Source organism: Ictidomys tridecemlineatus, chromosome 7, assembly GCF_052094955.1.
Source record: "Ictidomys tridecemlineatus isolate mIctTri1 chromosome 7, mIctTri1.hap1, whole genome shotgun sequence".
Taxonomy (NCBI): domain Eukaryota; kingdom Metazoa; phylum Chordata; class Mammalia; order Rodentia; family Sciuridae; genus Ictidomys; species Ictidomys tridecemlineatus.
In genome coordinates this window covers 146,204,451-146,221,126 of record NC_135483.1, presented here as the reverse complement: position 1 = coordinate 146,221,126, position 16,676 = coordinate 146,204,451, and the positions used below count along the sequence as shown (strand labels likewise).

Sequence of the window (16,676 nt, the reverse complement as noted above, 5' to 3'; positions counted from 1 at the left end):
TGTTATAGGAGTTCCTGATGCACCTGATCAGCCCATTGTTACAGAAGTCACCAAAGACTCTGCATTAGTAACCTGGAACAAGCCACACGATGGAGGAAAGCCCATCACCAACTACATCCTAGAAAAGAGGGAAACGATGTCTAAACGATGGGCTAGGGTTACCAAAGAGCCTATCCACCCATACACTAAATTTAGGGTTCCTGATCTTCTAGAAGGATGTCAGTATGAATTCCGGGTTTCTGCAGAAAATGAAATTGGTATTGGAGATCCAAGCCCACCATCCAAACCAGTCTTTGCTAGAGATCCAATTGGTATAGTATTGATGCTTCATTTCAGTTTGTTTATGATCCAACATTTTTTCCCATCTATGTTCTAAAACCTTTTTTGGTTTTTCTTTAATTTTTATGTAGCTAAACCAAGTCCACCAGTGAATCCTGAAGCAGTAGATACAACATGTAACTCAGTTGATCTAACCTGGCAGCCACCACGTCATGATGGCGGGAGCAAGATACTGGGTTACATTGTTGAGTACCAAAAAGTTGGTGATGAAGAGTGGCGAAGAGCCAATCATACTCCTGAGTCATGTCCTGAAACTAAATATAAAGTCACTGGTCTTCGGGATGGTCAGACCTATAAGTTCAGAGTGTTGGCAGTCAATGAAGCTGGTGAATCAGATCCAGCTTATGTTCCAGAGCCAGTGCTGGTAAAAGACAGACTTGGTGAGTAAAATGTTTTCATCAGCATGTGCAAGGAGAATAGGTGCCTGACTGAATATGCATAATTCTAACATGCATTAACTAATCAAATTTGAATGTGCTGTTCTTTTCATTCTAGAACCCCCTGAGTTGATTCTTGATGCCAACATGGCAAGAGAACAACACATTAAAGTTGGTGATACATTAAGACTGAGTGCCATCATCAAAGGAGTGCCATTCCCAAAAGTCACCTGGAAAAAGGAAGACAGAGAGGCTCCAACTAAAGCACGAATTGATGTTACTCCAGTCGGCAGCAAGCTTGAAATTCGTAATGCTGCCCATGAAGATGGTGGAATTTATTCCTTAACAGTAGAGAATCCAGCTGGTTCCAAAACTGTCTCAGTGAAAGTACTTGTATTGGGTAAGAATTTTAATCCTTATGCCATTAAAAGTATATTTTGATACACCTTTTTTCTCTTGTCTGGATTAAATCCCTTTTATAACTATAACGTAACACTTTTCAGACAAACCTGGGCCACCTAGAGATCTGGAAGTCAGTGAAATTAGGAAAGATTCTTGTTACCTTACTTGGAAGGAACCCCTGGATGATGGCGGTTCTGTTGTGACAAACTATGTGGTGGAGAGGAAAGATGTTGCCAGTGCCCAGTGGTCACCTCTTTCAACTACATCTAAGAAAAAGAGTCATTTGGCTAAACATCTTACTGAAGGCAATCAGTATCTCTTCCGAGTAGCTGCGGAGAACCAATATGGACGTGGTCCTTTTGTTGAGACGCCTAAACCCATCAAGGCTGTGGATCCTCTCCGTGAGTTGCTTTCTCTGGATACAAAGTATCATTTAACTGTCTCTGGGAGAACTACTTATTCATCATGACTTCTTCTTTTTTTAAAGATCCCCCAGGGCCACCCAAGGACCTACATCATGTGGATGTTGACAAGACTGAAGTCTCCCTTGTGTGGAATAAACCAGACCGTGATGGGGGCTCTCCAATCACTGGATACTTGGTGGAATATCAAGAAGAAGGTGCTGAGGACTGGATTAAGTTCAAGACTGTGAAAAACTTGGAATGCGTTGTTACTGGACTACAACAAGGAAAGACCTACAGATTCCGTGTGAAAGCTGAAAATATTGTGGGTCTCGGGCTCCCTGATACAACTATCCCGATAGAATGCCAAGAAAAGCTAGGTGATTTTTGGATTGGCATTATTATTTTATTTTCTTCTTTAAATCCTTTATAGTGCAAGAATTGAAATCTAATTTCCTCATGTTTATTTTTCCAGTGCCTCCATCTATAGAGCTAGATGTGAAATTAATTGAAGGGCTTGTGGTAAAAGCTGGAACTACAGTCAGATTCCCTGCTATCATAAGAGGTGTACCTGTTCCTTCTGTAAAGTGGACAACCGATGGGAGTGAGATTAAAACAGATGACCACTACACAGTTGAAACTGACAACTTCTCATCAGTACTTACCATCAAGAACTGCTTAAGGAAAGACACTGGGGAATATCAAATCACAGCTTCCAATGCAGCTGGCACCAAAACGGTACCGGTACATCTTACTGTTCTTGATGTTCCTGGACCACCAACAGGCCCTATCCATATTCTAGATGTTACCCCCGAATACATGACTATCTCCTGGCAGCCACCTAAAGATGATGGAGGAAGCCCTGTGATAAATTATATCGTTGAGAAACAAGATACAAGGAAAGACACATGGGGTGTTGTGTCTTCAGGAAGCAGTAAGCTGAAGCTGAAAGTCCCACATCTGCAAAAGGGCTGTGAATACATTTTCCGAGTTAAAGCAGAGAATAAGATGGGTGTTGGTCCTCCCCTTGACTCCACACCTACTGTTGCTAAACACAAGTTCAATCCTCCATCTCCTCCTGGTAAACCAGTGGTTACCGACATTACAGAAAATGCTGCAACTGTGTCTTGGACCCTGCCAAAATCTGATGGTGGCAGTCCAATAACCGGTTACTACGTGGAACGTCGAGAAATAACTGGAAAGTGGGTGAGGGTCAACAAAACACCAATAGCTGACCTGAAGTTCAGGGTGACTGGACTCTATGAAGGAAACACATATGAGTTTAGAGTGTTTGCTGAAAATCTTGCAGGACTGAGCAATCCATCCCCAAGTTCTGACCCAATAAAAGCTTGCCGGCCCATTAAACCCCCTGGGCCACCTATTAATCCTAAATTGAAAGACAAGAGCAAAGAATGGGCTGACTTGGTGTGGACAAAGCCCCTCAGTGATGGTGGAAGCCCCATTCTAGGATACGTGGTGGAATGTCAGAAACCTGGCACGGCACAGTGGAGCAGGATTAATAAGGATGAACTCATTAGGCAATGTGCTTTCAGGGTACCTGGACTAATTGAAGGAAATGAGTACAGATTCCGTATAAAGGCAGCTAACATTGTGGGTGAGGGAGAACCAAGAGAACTAGCAGAATCTGTGCTTGCAAAAGACATCCTCCATCCTCCAGAAGTCGAGCTTGATGTTACTTGTCGTGACGTTATTACCGTCAGAGTGGGCCAGACTATCCACATTCTTGCTCGAGTCAAAGGCAGACCTGAACCTGACATAACTTGGTCTAAGGAAGGCAAAGTGTTGGTCCGAGAAAAGCGGGTTGACATAATTCATGATCTACCTCGTGTTGAGTTACAAATTAAAGAAGCTGTCAGGGCTGATCACGGCAAGTATATCATCTCAGCCAAGAACAGCAGTGGACATGCCCAAGGCTCAGCCATTGTTAACGTCCTCGACAGACCTGGGCCTTGCCAGAACTTGAGGGTGAGCAATGTAACGAAAGAGAACTGCACAATTTCTTGGGAAAATCCACTAGATAATGGTGGCTCCGAAATAACCAATTTCATAGTAGAATATCGGAAACCAAATCAGAAAGGCTGGTCCATTGTTGCTTCAGATGTCACCAAGAGATCAATCAAGGCTAACCTTTTAGCCAATAATGAATACTATTTCCGAGTTTGTGCAGAGAATAAAGTAGGGGTTGGGCCAACCATTGAAACAAAAACTCCGATTCTGGCCATTAACCCTATTGACAGGCCAGGTGAGCCTGAAAACCTTCATATTGCAGATAAAGGAAAGACATTTGTCTATCTAAAGTGGCGGCGGCCTGATTATGACGGTGGCAGCCCAAATCTATCGTATCATGTTGAGAGAAGGCTAAAGGGTTCTACTGACTGGGAAAGAGTACATAAAGGAAGCATTAAAGAAACCCACTACATGGTTGACAAATGTGTTGAAAACCAAATTTATGAGTTTAGAGTACAGACAAAGAATGAGGGTGGGGAAAGTGATTGGGTAAAGACAGAGGAAGTTGTTGTGAAGGAAGACTTACAGAAACCAGTACTTGATCTGAAATTAAGTGGGGTGCTAACTGTCAAAGCAGGGGACACCATTAGACTTGAGGCTGCAGTTAGAGGCAAACCATTTCCAGAAGTTGCATGGACCAAGGACAAAGATGCTACAGATTTAACAAGATCACCAAGGGTCAAGATTGATACCAGTGCTGAGTCATCTAAATTCTCCCTTACTAAAGCCAAGCGAAGTGATGGTGGTAAATATGTAGTTACAGCAACTAACACAGCTGGCAGTTTTGTGGCTTATGCCACTGTCAATGTTTTAGATAAGCCTGGTCCTGTAAGGAATCTGAAGATTACTGATGTGTCCAGTGATAGGTGTACTGTTCGATGGGATCCACCAGAAGATGATGGTGGCTGTGAAATCCAAAATTATATTCTAGAAAAATGTGAGAGCAAGCGAATGGTTTGGTCCACCTATTCTTCTAGTGTCTTGATTCCCAGTGCTCCAGTAACACGTCTCATAGAAGGAAATGAATATATTTTCAGAGTCCGTGCAGAAAATAAAATAGGCACAGGGCCTCCAACAGAAAGTAAACCAGTCATAGCAAAAACCAAGTATGATAGACCTGGTCGCCCTGATCCCCCAGAGGTCACTAAAGTAAGCAAAGAAGAAATGACTGTGGTTTGGAACCCACCTGAATATGATGGTGGAAAGTCTATCACAGGATACTATTTGGAGAAAAAGGAAAAACACGGAGTGCGATGGGTCCCTGTTAACAAAAGTGCAATCCCAGAGAGACGTCTGAAAGTACAGAATCTCCTCCCAGGACATGAATATCAGTTCCGTGTCAAGGCAGAAAATGAAGTTGGAATTGGAGAACCAAGCTTACCATCAAGACCGGTAGTGGCAAAAGACCCCATAGGTAAGATGTTCTTGTTTTTTTTTCTGATATTATATCAATTCTTAATCTCAAGCACAGAGGTATTAGATAAAGGAGTTAATCCATAATATCAAAACTTTGTTTTAGCCAATATTTTCCCAAACAGGCATTTTAGCAAATCACCAAAAAAACAATGGTAGATTCTAATTTGGGGGAGGGCGGGTACTGAAGATTGAACTCAGGGGCACTCAACAACTGAGCCACATCCCCAACCCTACTTTGTATTTTATTTAGAGACAGGGTCTCACTGAGTTGCTTAGCACCTTGCTTTTGCTGAGGCTGGCTTTGAACTCAGGTTCCTCCTGCCTAAGCCTCCTGAGCCCCTGGGATTACAGGCATGTGCCATAGCACCTGGCTTTAATTTTTGAAAAGGAAAATAAGGAGGACTCAGTAATTGAGAAAGTGAATGAACTATTTTTGATTAATTGAGGATTGACTATATAAAACTGTACTTTAGAAGATCACTACTTGCAGTTAACCATGTCTATATTTTTATATAATTTATTTCCAGAACCACCTGGTCCACCAACCAATCTCAAAGTAGTTGATACTACCAAAAGTTCCATAACACTTGGATGGGGGAAACCCGTCTATGATGGTGGTGCACCAATTATTGGATATGTTGTGGAAATGAGACCCAAAAAACCAGATATGTCACCTGACGAAGGCTGGAAAAGGTGCAATGCTGCAGCACAGCTTGTTCGCATGGAATTTACTGTTACCAGCTTGGATGAAAACCAAGAGTATGAGTTCAGGGTGTGTGCCCAAAACCAGGTTGGCATTGGGCGCCCTGCAGAACTAAAGGAGGCTATCAAACCTAAAGAAATCCTAGGTAAGGCTCTCCAGTGGCACTGGACTCATTCTCACTTCATTTCTCATGATTTCCCCACATTCAGAAAAGCCAATTAATAATCTTAATGTCATTTGCAGAACCTCCGGAGATTGATTTGGATGCCAGCATGAGAAAACTGGTCATAGTGAGAGCAGGATGCCCTATTCGGCTATTTGCAATAGTAAGAGGGCGACCAGCTCCCAAAGTCACTTGGCGAAAAGTGGGTATTGATAATGTGGTCAGAAAAGGACAAGTTGACCTGGTTGACACCATGGCCTTCCTTGTCATCCCCAATTCTACCCGTGATGACTCTGGAAAATATTCCTTAACACTTGTGAACCCCGCAGGAGAAAAAGCTGTGTTTGTGAATGTCAGAGTACTGGGTAGGTTGCTAAGAAACTTCTTCTTCCCTCTCCAAAAACAAATTAGTAAGGATTCTGATGAGACATGGATGTCTGATTCTCTGGTTCTTTACAGATACTCCTGGACCTGTATCTGATTTAAAAGTTTCAGATGTCACTAAAACATCATGCCATGTGTCCTGGGCCCCTCCTGAAAATGATGGTGGGAGCCAAGTGACTCATTATATTGTGGAGAAACGTGAGGCAGAGAGAAAGACGTGGTCAACTGTTACCCCAGAAGTTAAGAAAACAAGCTTCAACGTAACCAATCTTGTCCCTGGCAATGAGTATTTCTTCAGAGTAACTGCTGTCAATGAGTACGGCCCTGGCGTCCCAACAGACATCCCCAAACCAGTGCTAGCATCAGATCCTCTAAGTAAGCAAGCTCCTTCCTTCCTTCCTCCTTACCTGAGACCCCTATTTTAGCAAGATACCAATATAATTTTAACCTACTACTGAAAGGGATTTAATTTATGGAAATTCTAATAGCATAGTAAATATCTAACCCACCCAGGAAAGACTTCTGTAACCTGCCTCATCTTGTACTTTTTTACTTTCAACATGCTGAACTACAGGTTTCATACACTTTGAGGCCAATGACATATTAAAACTACTATGTACATGAACAAAGGAGATTTGATTTGGTTGCCTAGATAATTTTCTAAATCATGTTTTTCTTCTAGGTGAGCCAGATCCCCCAAGAAAACTAGAAGTGACTGAAATGACAAAGAGCAGTGCTACGTTAGCCTGGTTACCTCCTCTGCGTGATGGAGGCGCTAAAATTGACGGCTACATCATTAGTTACAGAGAAGAAGAACAGCCTGCAGATCGCTGGACCGAGTATTCTGTTGTAAAAGATCTCAGCCTCGTTGTCAATGGCTTAAAGGAAGGAAAGAAATATAAATTTAGAGTAGTGGCCAGAAATGCTGTTGGAGTCAGCTTGCCAAGAGAAGCCGAAGGAGTATACGAAGCCAAAGAACAACTGTGTAAGTAGTCATTGCTTCATTAATATCATCCGGTAGAAGTTCACTAGTATTTTCTTTGGCTGCGTAGACTTTTCTCCTTGAGGAATCTATTTCCAGAAATATTTGGAAAACAGTGGTAACATATAGTAAATGAATTTTAAATCATGACACAGAATGTACATGCACCCATATACATAAAAGAAGTTTCTTGAAACAATACCTTTCCTTAAATATGCTACATCTGTTATTTTCTATTATATTCTATTTCATTCCTTTGGAAAATTTTGGCTCTAATTCAAACACTGATTTGAACCCACTAGGGGTTGCAACACACAATTTGAAAAACATCGGCAGAGCTCCCCATCAAAGAAAACTTGATCCCTCCAAAATTAATGTATTTTCATTTTTTTTCTTTTAGTACCACCAAAGGTCCTTATGCCAGAGCAAATTACTATTAAAGCTGGGAAGAAACTCCGAGTAGAAGCCCATGTGTATGGAAAGCCTCATCCCACCTGTACATGGAAGAAAGGAGAAGATGAAGTTGTCACATCCAGCCACCTGGCAGTGCACAAAGCAGACAGCTCTTCAATTCTGATCATAAAAGATGTCACTAGGAAAGACAGTGGTTACTATAGCCTGACAGCAGAGAACAGCTCTGGGACAGACACTCAGAAAGTCAAAGTTATAGTCATGGGTAGGTTAAGTATGAGCCAAATGGCCACTGAAATGTGAAGACCAGAAACATTCTTTCCTACCAAATCCTATTCTTACACTTTCTTCTTCTTGGTTCACACAGATGCACCTGGACCCCCTCAGCCTCCATTTGACATTTCGGACATAGATGCGGATGCCTGCTCCCTGTCCTGGCACATCCCTCTAGAAGATGGAGGCAGTAACATCACCAATTACATAGTGGAGAAATGTGATGTTAGCCGTGGGGACTGGGTCACAGCTCTAGCTTCGGTCACAAAAACCTCCTGCAGGGTTGGAAAACTGATCCCAGGCCAGGAGTATATCTTCCGAGTCCGTGCTGAAAATCGATTTGGTATTTCAGAGCCTCTCACATCTCCAAAGATGCTTGCCAAGTTCCCATTTGGTATGTATTTTTTTTCAGAGAGAGAAAAAAAATAATTGTTTTCTTTCTAGTCTGTTACTTAAAACAGAAACGGGCATTTTCCTTGTCTTCATCTCCAGGTGTTCCTAGCGAACCAAAGAATGCACGAGTCACCAAAGTCAACAAAGACTGCATATTTGTTGCGTGGGACAGGCCAGACAGCGATGGAGGGAGCCCCATCACTGGTTACCTGATTGAACGCAAAGAAAGAAACAGCTTGCTGTGGGTGAAAGCTAATGATACTCTTGTAAGGTCAACTGAATATCCTTGTGCTGGCCTTGTGGAAGGTCTTGAGTATTCATTCAGAATCTATGCCCTAAACAAAGCTGGTTCCAGCCCACCCAGCAAACCAACAGAATACGTAACTGCGAGAATGCCAGTGGGTGAGTATTTTTTTTTTCAATATTGTAGAGGCACATTTAAATCTTGGGGCCTTTGAAGATTACTTATTTTCTAGAATAGCCTCCCTCCCACTGCCCCATCTCTTACCATGGAAGTCTACTATATATAACTCTCTTTGAAGCATATAGCACAGACTCAAGAGCTTCCTGTGTGGGGGATTATTAAAATGGGATGACCATCATCCTGTTGAGTTTGTTACTTAGTTCACATTATCACCTCTGTAGCTATGAGTTTAAACTTCTGCAAAGAAGATATATGCTGAGACGATCTCTTTTGGTTTTAGATCCTCCTGGGAAACCTGAAGTTATTGATGTTACCAAAAATAGTGCATCCCTCATTTGGGCCCGCCCCAAGCATGATGGAGGCAGCAAAATCATTGGCTATTTCGTGGAAGCTTGCAAACTTCCTGGTGATAAGTGGGTCCGGTGCAATACTACACCTCACCAGATTCCCCAGGAAGAGTACACAGCTACTGGCTTAGAAGAGAATGCTCAGTACCAATTTAGAGCAATTGCCAGGACTGCAGTAAACATTAGCCAGCCTTCTGAACCCTCGGATCCAGTGACTATCCTGGCAGAGAATGGTAAGATTCCATTGCATATTATAGGCAAAGATGTACAACATTCATGATATTCATTTCTTCTGACAAAATGCTAAGTTTACACACACAGAAAAAAGAAAAATAAAACAATAGATATTTCTATATAATACTAAAAAGTATGATTATAGAGAATGTTAACATGCTGAACTAGAAAGCAGGATACTGCATTCAGGACTAAATAATTTCAAAAGTAAACATTCACAGAAAGACGGCAAAGAAATGCATTTAAATGACATTATGGGAACTTACTTTTTAAATTTCCAACACTGTAAGATTTCTATACCAAGCCTCTAATACTTTAATAATGAATACATTATTTTAAAAAATCATATTCTTGGTGGTTACCAGAGCTGGGGATTAGGGAGGTAGGGAAAAGGGGAGATGTCAGAGGGTTCAAAGTTTCAATTAGAGAGGAATAAATTTTAGTGATCTATTGCACAGTACAGTGACCATAATTAATAATTTACATCTCAAAATTGTTAAAAGAGTAGATTCTAAGTGTTCTCACCACAGATAAATGCTGAGTCAGTGAGGTGATAGATGCACTAACTAGCTTGACTTAATTATTCCACAGTGCATACATATACCAAAACATCATATTGTATCCCATAAATATATGCAATTATTAGCCTATTAAAATAAATAAGAATTCCATTTTTAAAAGAGAACATATGAATTTTAAGAATTAAACTATGTATTTTCACATACATGAACTCCTTTTAATCTCATTTCTTTCCAGTTCCTCCCAGGATAGACCTGAGTGTGGAGATGAAATCTTTGCTTACTGTGAAAGCAGGAACCAATGTTTGCTTGGATGCTACTGTTTTTGGTAAACCAATGCCAACAGTTTCTTGGAAGAAAGATGGCACACCACTAAAACCAGCAGAAGGCATAAAGATGGCCATGAAGCGGAACCTGTGCACCTTGGAGCTATTCAGTGTGAACCGGAAGGATTCAGGAGACTACACCATCACTGCTGAAAATTCAAGCGGTTCCAAATCAGCTACCATTAAGCTTAAAGTATTAGGTAACTAAAGCATTTAATTAGAATCCTGCACTTAGCTTTGGTTAACAAGATGCAATAAGATTTACAAAGTAATATGTGAGAAAATTATATATCCTACTATGTATTTCCTAAGCACAGAATTAATCTTAGAATAGTGTTTTAGAACTGAGAAGAATATTAGAAACCATACGTTCCAGGTACCTAATTTTACATATGTGGAAACAGATTCTAGAAAATTAAGCAACTTTAAGGTCACAGAGGAAGTTAATGACATAAAGACCGCAGCTCAGGTCTTCAGACTTCTAATCTATATGGAAGTAGAAAAACTTCACTTTTATTCCTTATTTTTTTTTTATTTTTATTTTTTTAGATAAGCCTGGTCCTCCAGCATCCGTTAAAATCAACAAAATGTATTCAGATCGTGCAATGCTGTCTTGGGAACCTCCTCTTGAAGACGGAGGCTCAGAAATCACCAACTATATTGTTGACAAACGTGAAACCAGCAGGCCCAACTGGGCTCAAGTCTCTGCCACTGTGCCCATCACCAGCTGCAGCGTGGAAAAACTTATAGAGGGCCATGAGTATCAGTTCCGCATCTGCGCGGAAAATAAATACGGAGTGGGTGATCCAGTCTTCACTGAGCCAGCAATTGCTAAAAACCCATATGGTAAGAACGTTTTCCTGTAGTTTTTCCTTTTGCTTTTTAAATATTACCTGTTAAGCCTGAGAAATTAACTTTTCAATCAATCCCTGCAGACCCACCTGGACGCTGTGATCCTCCTGTCATCAGCAACATAACCAAAGACCATATGACGGTCAGCTGGAAACCACCAGCAGATGATGGTGGTTCACCCATCACTGGCTACTTAGTTGAAAAGCGAGAAACTCAGGCAGTTAACTGGACAAAGGTCAACAGAAAACCTGTCATTGAAAGAACAATAAAAGCAACAGGTCTTCAAGAAGGTACCGAATATGAGTTCCGAGTTACAGCTATAAATAAAGCTGGACCAGGCAAACCCAGTGATGCATCCAAAGCTGTTTATGCTCAGGATCCTCTGTGTAAGTCTGCATGAGAGTTCCATATGTGTGTTCTAATCAGCATTAAACAACTGGGAAGGAAATTTTTACTAAAGTTTTCTATTTTTGTTTTTTTCCTCAGATCCACCTGGCCCACCAGCTTTCCCTAAAGTATATGATACAACCCGGAGCTCCGTGAGTCTCTCCTGGGGCAAGCCAGCCTATGATGGTGGTAGCCCTATCATCGGTTATCTCGTTGAAGTCAAACGAGCTGACTCTGATAACTGGGTGAGGTGCAATTTACCAGAGAAACTACAGAAAACACGCTTTGAGGTTACTGGCCTGATGGAAAACACGGAATATCAGTTCCGTGTGTATGCTGTTAACAAGATTGGATTCAGTGACCCCAGTGATGTGCCAGATAAACACTGCCCCAAGGACATCTTAAGTAAGTATGACCAGGAGAAATACATAGGGCTTTTCTCATTAACCGTATTCTAGGAGGGAGACTAGAACTGTTATATATTTATTTATGAGCTTTAGCTTTGGTAATTCCAGAAGTACATTTTAGGAGAGCTGGGTGGGTACTTCATGGTATCACAGAACAGGCCAAAGGAAATGCAAGGTGATTTGTGGTTTTTGAAAGGTTTTTTTGTATACACATGAAAATTTCATGTCTTTGAAGGAATATGGAATGTAGGAATTTTATTCTGAGAATAAAGAGGATTTTTTTTAACTCAGTGAACTATTATCATTCTCATGGTTTTCATTTACTCTTCTAATTCAACCTCTCTCTAAGAATATTACTGGCAGACTATCCATCTTAAATTCCCTGCCCCTTGTTCTTCCTCGTTGTTCTCTGTAACAATCCCCTTTTAGTTACCTGGTATCATATTTCATCCACTTTTTACTTTTCTTCGTACATTGAAATAATAAAAGGAATCAGGGTATATGGCAGAGTACCCTCACTGAATACAAGAAAAACCAAAAATGGAATAGAGCCAAGGACCAGCCATCTACTTTCTTTAATATACGTAGAGTTTGAGGGTTCACGAAAAGAGCAAATATAGGTCCCCAAAGGAAATTTTTGTTGAGGCTAAAGCATATTGGAAAATGGAAGGGCCAACAATGGGTACAAAATATTGAAATAGTTATGAAGATGACATTAAGGATGTTCAAAAGAGTAATAAAAAATTTTAGAAATTTATAAGCCATAAGGTCAGTCCATGGAAATCATTTGAGCATTAATTTTTTTTTTCACCAAACCTTTCTCCACTCTCAAATTAAATAGTTCCACCTGAGGGAGAACTTGATGCTGAATTAAGGAAGACACTCATATTACGTGCTGGAGTTACAATGAGACTCTATGTACCAGTAAGAGGACGTCCACCTCCAAAGATTACTTGGTCGAAGCCCAATGTCAACCTCAGGGACAGGATTGGACTGGACATAAAGTCAACTGACTTTGACACTTTCTTACGCTGTGAAAACGTAAACAAATATGATGCTGGAAAATACATCTTAACCCTAGAGAACGTCTGTGGTAAAAAGGAATATACCATTGTAGTGAAAGTGCTTGGTAAGTCTATTTGGAAAAAAAAGAATCATATGTTTAAAACTATGGCTTCTGCATCTTTTATATATTCATTTCTTACTTACCCATTACTTATCCAGATACCCCTGGGCCACCTGTCAATGTGACTGTTAAGGAAGTATCCAAAGACTCTGCTTATGTTACCTGGGATCCTCCCATTATCGATGGTGGAAGTCCCATCATAAACTACGTGGTAGAAAAACGTGATGCAGAAAGGAAGTCCTGGTCCACGGTGACCACTGAGTGCTCAAAAACAAGCTTCAGGGTATCCAACTTGGAGGAAGGAAAGTCCTACTTCTTCAGGGTGTTTGCTGAAAATGAGTATGGCATCGGTGATCCCGGTGAAACACGAGACGCCGTGAAAGCTTCTGGTGAGCAAATGAACTATACAGTCCATCGACATCCAACCTTGGTTATTTGGGGCTTAGCCTCATCATTTCTCTTTTGCTTTAGAAACCCCTGGGCCAGTTGTGGACCTGAAAGCATTGTCTGTCACCAAGTCATCTTGTACCATTGGCTGGAAAAAGCCTCGTACTGATGGTGGAAGTCGCATTACTGGATATGTAGTTGATTTCCTGACAGAAGAAAATAAGTGGCAACGTGTGATGAAATCATTAAGCCTGCAGTACTCCACAAAAGATCTGACTGAAGGGAAGGAATATACCTTCAGAGTGAGTGCTGAAAATGAAAATGGAGAAGGAACCCCCAGTGAAATCACGGTCGTGGCAAAGGACGATGTCGGTAAGTTTCTCCCTTCACATCTTCATTTTCTCTTTACTATCATCAAAAGTGTGTCCTTGAGCCCTAACCACTAGCCTATCAAGCAAATCCTTTAAAATCCATAATGATCTGAAAAATGATGACAATTCATCTCTGCTGTATTACAGTGGCTCCGGATCTTGACTTAAAGGACCTCCCTGATCTGTGCTACCTGGCTAAAGAAAACAGCAACTTCCGTCTTAAGATTCCCATAAAGGGCAAGCCAGCACCATCAGTATCCTGGAAGAAAGGGGAAGATCCTCTGGCAACTGACACAAGAGTCAGTGTTGAGTCGTCTGCAGTTAACACAACTCTTGTAGTATATGACTGCCAAAAGTCTGATGCTGGAAAATACACAATCACACTCAAGAATGTTGCTGGCACAAAGGAAGGAACCCTTTCCATAAAAGTTGTTGGCAAGCCTGGCATCCCTACTGGACCAATCAAATTTGATGAAGTCACAGCAGAAGCCATGACCTTAAAGTGGGGTCCTCCAAAGGATGATGGAGGTTCTGAAATCACCAACTATATCCTGGAGAAGAGAGATTCTGTAAACAACAAGTGGGTGACGTGTGCCTCAGCTGTCCAGAAAACCACCTTCAGAGTAACCAGACTTCATGAGGGTATGGAATATACCTTCAGGGTCAGTGCTGAAAATAAATACGGTGTAGGAGAGGGCCTGAAGTCAGAACCAATAGTGGCTAAACATCCATTTGGTAAGTGCCTCAAGGCTAAAAACAAAGCAACACATGGTTTTGTGGAGGTTCCCTGTTTATAAATCTTGTACTATGTACTTTCTTCTAGATGTGCCTGATGCTCCTCCACCTCCCAATATTGTGGATGTTAGACATGATTCAGTCTCTCTAACTTGGACTGACCCCAGAAAAACGGGTGGATCTCCGATTACAGGTATTTAATTTGCTCTTATCCCACAGGTTTTCTACCAATGTTCCTTCTAAATATTTCCATGAAAACTAGATGACTGTGTGCTCACTCACAGCACAAAGTACATATACAATAATGTATTTTTCTTTCAGCATATGTGGATAATGTTTAATTTCATTGAAAACCTCCTAATATAACAGTTAATAAGGTCTTTCTTTGTGATATGGAATATGGGTTACAACTGTTGAACAGGGCAATAACAATGCCTATTCCAAGAAAAGAAATGGCACTATGCCTGGATAATAAGAATATAGATGGCAAAAATGATCATCTATTTAATATACCCTATATAAACAATTTTGATAAAAATACATGTAAATTTTTTAAATCCACTTATATTTCTACTTTCTATCCGAATTGATACATCCATGGGTTATTTGCAGGGTATCATATTGAGTTCAAGGAAAGAAACAGCCTTTTGTGGAAGAGAGCTAACAAGACTCCTATAAGGATGAAGGACTTTAAAGTGACAGGATTAACTGAAGGTCTTGAATATGAATTCAGAGTTATGGCAATCAACTTAGCAGGAGTGGGCAAGCCAAGCCTGCCATCAGAGCCAGTTGTGGCACTTGATCCAATTGGTAAGTCATTATACAAAGAAAAAACCTAAGGGCGTTTGCTACCTGAAGCAAATGTTGATATTCATTTGACTGGCTTTATTTTTTTGTTTTAGATCCTCCTGGCAAACCTGAGGTTATTAATGTAACACGGAATTCAGTGACTCTCATATGGACTGAACCCAAATATGATGGTGGTCATAAGTTAACTGGATATATAGTGGAGAAGCGGGATCTACCTTCTAAGTCTTGGGTGAAAGCCAACCACGTTAATGTTCCAGACTGTGCCTTTACTGTAACTGACCTAGTTGAGGGTGGAAAATATGAATTCAGAATTAGAGCAAAGAATACAGCAGGTGCCATTAGCGCTCCATCGGAAAGCACAGGAACTGTTATTTGCAAGGATGAATATGGTAGGTCAATTTTACTTTTTACTTTATTTAAAAAATAGCACTAAACCTCCTTCCTTTTCTGATTGCAAATGTTTTGTTTTGTTTTGTTTTTTTCCTTTGCAGAGGCACCAACCATTGTCCTTGATCCCACAATAAAAGATGGGCTTACAATTAAAGCAGGGGATACCATTGTTTTGAGTGCCATTAGCATTCTTGGCAAACCCCTTCCAAAGTCAAGTTGGTCCAGGGCAGGAAAAGACATTAGACCATCAGATATTGCTCAGATAACTTCAACCCCAACATCTTCCACACTTTCTGTCAAATATGCCACTAGAAAAGATGCTGGTGAATATACGATCACTGCTACCAATGCTTTCGGCACAAAGGAGGAGCATGTGAAGGTAACAGTCCTTGATGTGCCTGGTCCCCCAGGTCCTATTGAAATCAGTAACGTTTCTGCTGAAAAAGCAACACTTACATGGACACCTCCTTTGGAAGATGGCGGATCACCAATTAAGTCCTATGTTCTTGAAAAGAGAGAAACCAGCCGGCTTTTGTGGACAGTGGTTTCTGAAGATATTCAGACTTGCCGGCATGTGGTAACCAAGCTTATCCAAGGAAATGAGTACCTTTTCCGTGTCTCAGCTGTAAACCATTATGGCAAAGGAGAACCTGTACAGTCCGAACCTGTCAAAATGGTAGACAGATTTGGTACGTAGAGCACAGAAAAAGAATTGACAAGAACATTTACAGCAGATTTTAGGAAATCATGGATTTCTCACAAATTTGCTTCCTTTTTAGGTCCTCCTGGCCCTCCTGGAAAGCCAGAGATATCAAATGTCACTAAGAACACTGCCACTGTCAGCTGGAAAAGACCAACTGATGATGGCGGCAGTGAGATCACAGGATATCATGTAGAAAGGAGAGAAAAGAAAGGCTTGCGGTGGGTGAGAGCCACAAAGACGCCAGTTTCCGATCTCAGATGCAAAGTGACAGGACTGCAAGAAGGAAACACCTATGAGTTCCGCGTCAGTGCAGAAAACAGAGCAGGAATTGGTCCACCTAGTGATGCTTCAAATCCTGTTCTAATGAAGGATGTCGCATGTTAGTAT

General features: G+C 41.1%; 1 protein-coding gene across 1 annotated transcript in view; it reads left to right on the top strand.

Moving 5' to 3' along the window:
- Ttn (titin) overlaps nucleotides 1-16,676 on the top strand; it is a 263,368-nt gene that overhangs the window by 197,163 nt on the left and 49,529 nt on the right. Inside the window, exons 249-275 of the mRNA XM_078017672.1 lie at nucleotides 9-311; nucleotides 411-719; nucleotides 835-1,116; nucleotides 1,220-1,519; nucleotides 1,606-1,899; nucleotides 1,995-4,961; nucleotides 5,491-5,811; nucleotides 5,910-6,194; nucleotides 6,289-6,588; nucleotides 6,896-7,198; nucleotides 7,596-7,871; nucleotides 7,974-8,273; nucleotides 8,372-8,674; nucleotides 8,977-9,276; nucleotides 10,034-10,321; nucleotides 10,671-10,967; nucleotides 11,057-11,359; nucleotides 11,460-11,765; nucleotides 12,609-12,896; nucleotides 12,992-13,282; nucleotides 13,365-13,652; nucleotides 13,799-14,386; nucleotides 14,475-14,579; nucleotides 14,999-15,196; nucleotides 15,289-15,585; nucleotides 15,688-16,275; nucleotides 16,366-16,668. Coding sequence (XP_077873798.1) covers nucleotides 9-311; nucleotides 411-719; nucleotides 835-1,116; nucleotides 1,220-1,519; nucleotides 1,606-1,899; nucleotides 1,995-4,961; nucleotides 5,491-5,811; nucleotides 5,910-6,194; nucleotides 6,289-6,588; nucleotides 6,896-7,198; nucleotides 7,596-7,871; nucleotides 7,974-8,273; nucleotides 8,372-8,674; nucleotides 8,977-9,276; nucleotides 10,034-10,321; nucleotides 10,671-10,967; nucleotides 11,057-11,359; nucleotides 11,460-11,765; nucleotides 12,609-12,896; nucleotides 12,992-13,282; nucleotides 13,365-13,652; nucleotides 13,799-14,386; nucleotides 14,475-14,579; nucleotides 14,999-15,196; nucleotides 15,289-15,585; nucleotides 15,688-16,275; nucleotides 16,366-16,668 — 10,983 coding nt within the window. The remainder of the gene's footprint in view (nucleotides 1-8; nucleotides 312-410; nucleotides 720-834; nucleotides 1,117-1,219; nucleotides 1,520-1,605; nucleotides 1,900-1,994; nucleotides 4,962-5,490; nucleotides 5,812-5,909; nucleotides 6,195-6,288; nucleotides 6,589-6,895; nucleotides 7,199-7,595; nucleotides 7,872-7,973; nucleotides 8,274-8,371; nucleotides 8,675-8,976; nucleotides 9,277-10,033; nucleotides 10,322-10,670; nucleotides 10,968-11,056; nucleotides 11,360-11,459; nucleotides 11,766-12,608; nucleotides 12,897-12,991; nucleotides 13,283-13,364; nucleotides 13,653-13,798; nucleotides 14,387-14,474; nucleotides 14,580-14,998; nucleotides 15,197-15,288; nucleotides 15,586-15,687; nucleotides 16,276-16,365; nucleotides 16,669-16,676) is intronic.